At 36.2% G+C, this 3,786-nt stretch overlaps 1 protein-coding gene and 1 long non-coding RNA gene across 2 annotated transcripts; both read left to right on the top strand.

Annotated features, from left to right (window-relative positions):
* The first annotated feature begins 965 nt into the window (after nucleotides 1-965).
* LOC107494939 (uncharacterized) lies at nucleotides 966-2,362 on the top strand. The gene is made up of 3 exons (XM_052255692.1): nucleotides 966-1,160; nucleotides 1,637-1,912; nucleotides 2,025-2,362. Exons 1-3 carry the CDS (start codon nucleotides 974-976, stop codon nucleotides 2,360-2,362), a joined length of 801 nt encoding a protein of 266 aa, XP_052111652.1. The 5' UTR covers nucleotides 966-973.
* A 319-nt stretch (nucleotides 2,363-2,681) lies between these two features.
* On the top strand, nucleotides 2,682-3,221 carry LOC110276480 (uncharacterized). Its single transcript, XR_008003893.1, has 3 exons — nucleotides 2,682-2,799; nucleotides 3,000-3,077; nucleotides 3,165-3,221. It is a non-coding gene; the product is annotated as an uncharacterized LOC110276480 (long non-coding RNA).
* Nucleotides 3,222-3,786: the final 565 nt, after the last annotated feature.

Raw genomic sequence — 3,786 nt, 5'->3', positions numbered from 1 at the left:
CCTAAACCTGTCCCAACTCCCATGATTTTACCTCTAAAAAGCTGTCACATCAGGAATCAAAAGCATATGAAAATCCTACACACTATCGATCTATTGTTGGTGCATTGCAATATTATACACTAACAAGACCTGAAATTATTTATTTAGTAACTCAACATAAGTTGAACATTGTTGATATATATGGGCTTGACCAAGTTAGTGACATCTACAGTAAACCATTCTCTTTTTCGATATTCAATTAGTTGAAATCCAAGTTCAAGGTCACTTAAAAAGTGTCTTTAAACTTGAAGAAGGCTGATAGGAATGATAACAAATTAAAACAGAATTAGATGTCAAAACTGATTTTGTTAAGAGTAATGCAAACTAGCAAAAAAAAGTTGGTTAATAACTTTCTTTGGTTTAGATTTTGTTATAACAACCTTCTATAAAAAGTATGTATTAGTTGTATGATAGACCAGTGAAATGAATAGCACAATACTCTTTTATAGATCAAAACTCTTCTCTCTCCATCTTTTTATTCTTCTCCTATATTGCTGAATTTAGTTTTTTTACATCGAAATTCTACTTATTACTCTAGCCATAGTTATCAAATCCGGATCGGACTTAGCGGTTCAATTAAAAAATTAGTGAACCGAATTTTAAATTGATCTAAATTACACTTTTAACTATTCTTTCAATTAATCTATTAAAAACCAGTTTAACTTACTTTAAACCGGTCAATTTAATTTGAACCGGACATATTTGACCCGACGGGTCGATGTCTTGCTCGTGCACCTTCATGATGCACAAGTAGTGCCATAGATTACGGTAAAAGACACTCCTTTTAAATTAAATGGTCAATTAAAAAATCGGGCCTGCTACACATACAAGTTTACAAGCTTACAAGTTGGCCCAGCCCAAATAGAACTCACGCGCATGAAGAGAAATAACATGGCGCGTCAAAATCACGCGCTCAACACTCGAACGGTTACGTATGGCAGACTCTTCCACTTCTTCCACTTCTTCCACTTCTCAAAGCGCTTTGAAAACAAGGAAACCGTCCCATTTTCGAGCGAAAATCAAAGTTCAAAATATACAAATCGTTGTTCGAAACCTCCATCAAAACACCATCAAACTCTCCGTGAAGAATCTGAAGAGAAAACAAAGCAACAATACTCAACGTAAGTTCATTAAGATTCCTGTATATTTTACTTTTCTTCTACGTCGTTCTTCTAGGGTTTACTATTATTCTTGCTTCTTTGTTACACTATTCTAAGTTCTACGTCGTTGTTCTAAGTTCTACGTCGTTCTACGTTGTTGTTCTAAGTTCTCCTGCTATTTTTGTTGATTTTTAGGGGTTTATTCCGTAGATTGGGGGTGTATACTGCTTAACCTTGTAATGTGGCTTGATATTGAAGCATGGTTGAGTGATATCTGACTGATATCTATATGGATGTATCTGAATAATATCTATGGGTGTATCTCACTGTAATCACTGGGTGTATCTTGTTGATATCTTTGGGTGTATCTAAGTCATATATATGGGTGTATCTTACTGTTATCAATGGGTGTATCTTATTGTTATTAATGGGTATATCTGAGTCATATATATATGGGTGTATCTTACTGATATCTTTGGGTGTGTTTTTCGTTTCAGAGAAAATGGCAGCAAGAAACCAAACAAAAGACCTTAAGTGTGCCACACATCTCCTGAGTGATAAGTTCAGAAACATGACTGAGGAGAAGAAGGCGATTGTGAGGGATCTTGGATTCAGTGGGTTGATGCACATCCCACCACTAAGGGTGGATCACCAACTCTTAAGGGAGCTGGCAAACAACTTCAAACTTGGGGAGAACAAACTGAAGACAGGATATGGTTCTTTCCAAATAACACCAAAAAAAAAAGGTCATGCGCCTGGGATCAATGCAACAGGTAACTAGCTTAAAATTATAGGTGTATATTAAGTTGTTGCTTGGGTGTATTTAAGTTGATACTTGGGTGAATTTGAACCGACTTGGATACTTTGTTGTCTTCCTTTTTGTAGGAGATCTATTTCCTGAGAAAGTTGAGTATAAGAAACTTTCTGATGATGACAAAATAATTTATAGAAGATTCCAGGGTAAGACCCTCAAAAGTCTTACCGATGAAATGATGGAAATCGGCGTTGGCAACGAAGAGGAACGCCTGATGTTCAAGAGGATATTCATCCTCTACATACAGATGGCGTTTCTTTTGCCAACGACGATAAACAAAATATCGCCCGTGCACCTGGCCCCAATTTTTAAGATGGACGGCATATCGGAGAGAAACTGGGGGGCATGTTTTGACCTTCATGATCAAGGGCATCACAGACTACCAGGAGAAGAAGAAGAAGGCAATTAATGGCTGTCTCTTCGCCCTAATGATAATCTACTTTCATCCTTCAAAAAGCAAAGGCAAGAACAGGGCTGAAAGACCACCAAAGTTTTGGATTGCCAACTGGACTAAGGAGCAGTTGGTGGAAAGAATGACTGCAGAAAGAGAGGAAATTTTGGTAAGTAAACATAATAAGTTGGGTGTATTTTATTTACCCGAATGCTGCTAACTAAAATATCTCATGTTTCAGGGGATTGTGAAGATGGCAGAGACAAGAGAAAAAATGAAAAAAAAAGAAAAAAAAGAAAAAATCAAAAAATCAAAAAAACAAAAAAAAGGAAGACGAGTCCAACATCTTCTTCGGAGACAGAAACTACTGACAGTGACACTTCTACCTCTGAGTCTGAGGCTCAAGAAGACTCAGAGGATTCAGGAAGAAAACACCCCAGCAAAAAGGGGAAAAAGTAAGTACCATACTTGGGTGTAATTTCTTTTTCGGGTTGGGTGTATTTTGTTTGTTCACGTTGGGTGTATGTAGCTTATTAAGCAGGGTGTGTTTCATTTGCTGCGTTGGGTGTATATTGTATATTCAGTTGGGTGTATCTCATGAATTCATTTGGGTGTATTTTTAGTATGTTCTAAATGACAATTGTTTGCCTTCCAGAATGGACTCCAGAAAAAGAAAGCAGAGGCAAGAGGAGTCAGATTCTGATTCAGAATCTGAATTTGAACCAAGTGATGAGTAATGTCCTAAAATTATTACTCCTTTCTTTTGGCTTCATTATAAAGATTTCGTGTGTTAACTGAAGTGTCTATTATTAACTTATAGGAGTGAAGAATCATCACCTGCGGAGAAGGAGAAGAAAAAGAAAAAAACAAAAACAACACCAAAAAGTAAGCACTTCTTTGGATAATATTCTGTGATAAAATTAATTTTTTATTTCTGATTGTACTATTTTTTTTCCACCCAGAACACAACAAAAAAAGAAAAAAGTTGTTGTGGAGGATTCACCTCCTGAAGAAGATCAATACTTTGACGGGTACAGTACCTCGTAAGCTATATTACGGTCTATCATCGTAATTATTTTTGTTAACATCTTATTTTATGAATGTAGTGAAAGATATGAAATATCAAGTGACGAACTCGATGAATTGCTAAGGAAAAATGTTGATAAATCTGCTACAGAGGGGTATGTCTTGCTGGGCTGTGTATTTGAGATTTTGGTGTGTTTTGTTTGCTAATAATTGTATCTTGTTTCGCAGGGAGAACCAAGCTGACCTGCGATCGACAGAAGGTTGCTACGTGTCCTCTGAAACGTAAGAAGCTTTATTATTTAATAAAATCTTCTTATTATTTGAGATTTGGATGTATTTTGTGAACCATTTGGGTGTATTTTGTGGATCAAGTTGGGTGTATGTCGTTTGTTTTGTTGGGTGTATATTGTCCATTC

Source organism: Arachis duranensis, chromosome 10, assembly GCF_000817695.3.
Source record: "Arachis duranensis cultivar V14167 chromosome 10, aradu.V14167.gnm2.J7QH, whole genome shotgun sequence".
Lineage (NCBI taxonomy): Eukaryota > Viridiplantae > Streptophyta > Magnoliopsida > Fabales > Fabaceae > Arachis > Arachis duranensis.
This window is presented reverse-complemented; position numbering and strand designations above follow the sequence as displayed.

Excerpts from the sequence above, each read along its gene's own strand:
- LOC107494939 (XM_052255692.1), top strand. The coding sequence starts at position 974 with ATGGCAGACTCTTCCACTTCTTCCACTTCTTCCACTTCTCAAAGCGCT. Across the intron at positions 1,161-1,636 it reads ACAAAGCAACAATACTCAAC|AGAAAATGGCAGCAAGAAAC; the intron begins GTAAGTTCATTA and ends TTTTCGTTTCAG. Across the intron at positions 1,913-2,024 it reads GCCTGGGATCAATGCAACAG|GAGATCTATTTCCTGAGAAA; the intron begins GTAACTAGCTTA and ends TCCTTTTTGTAG.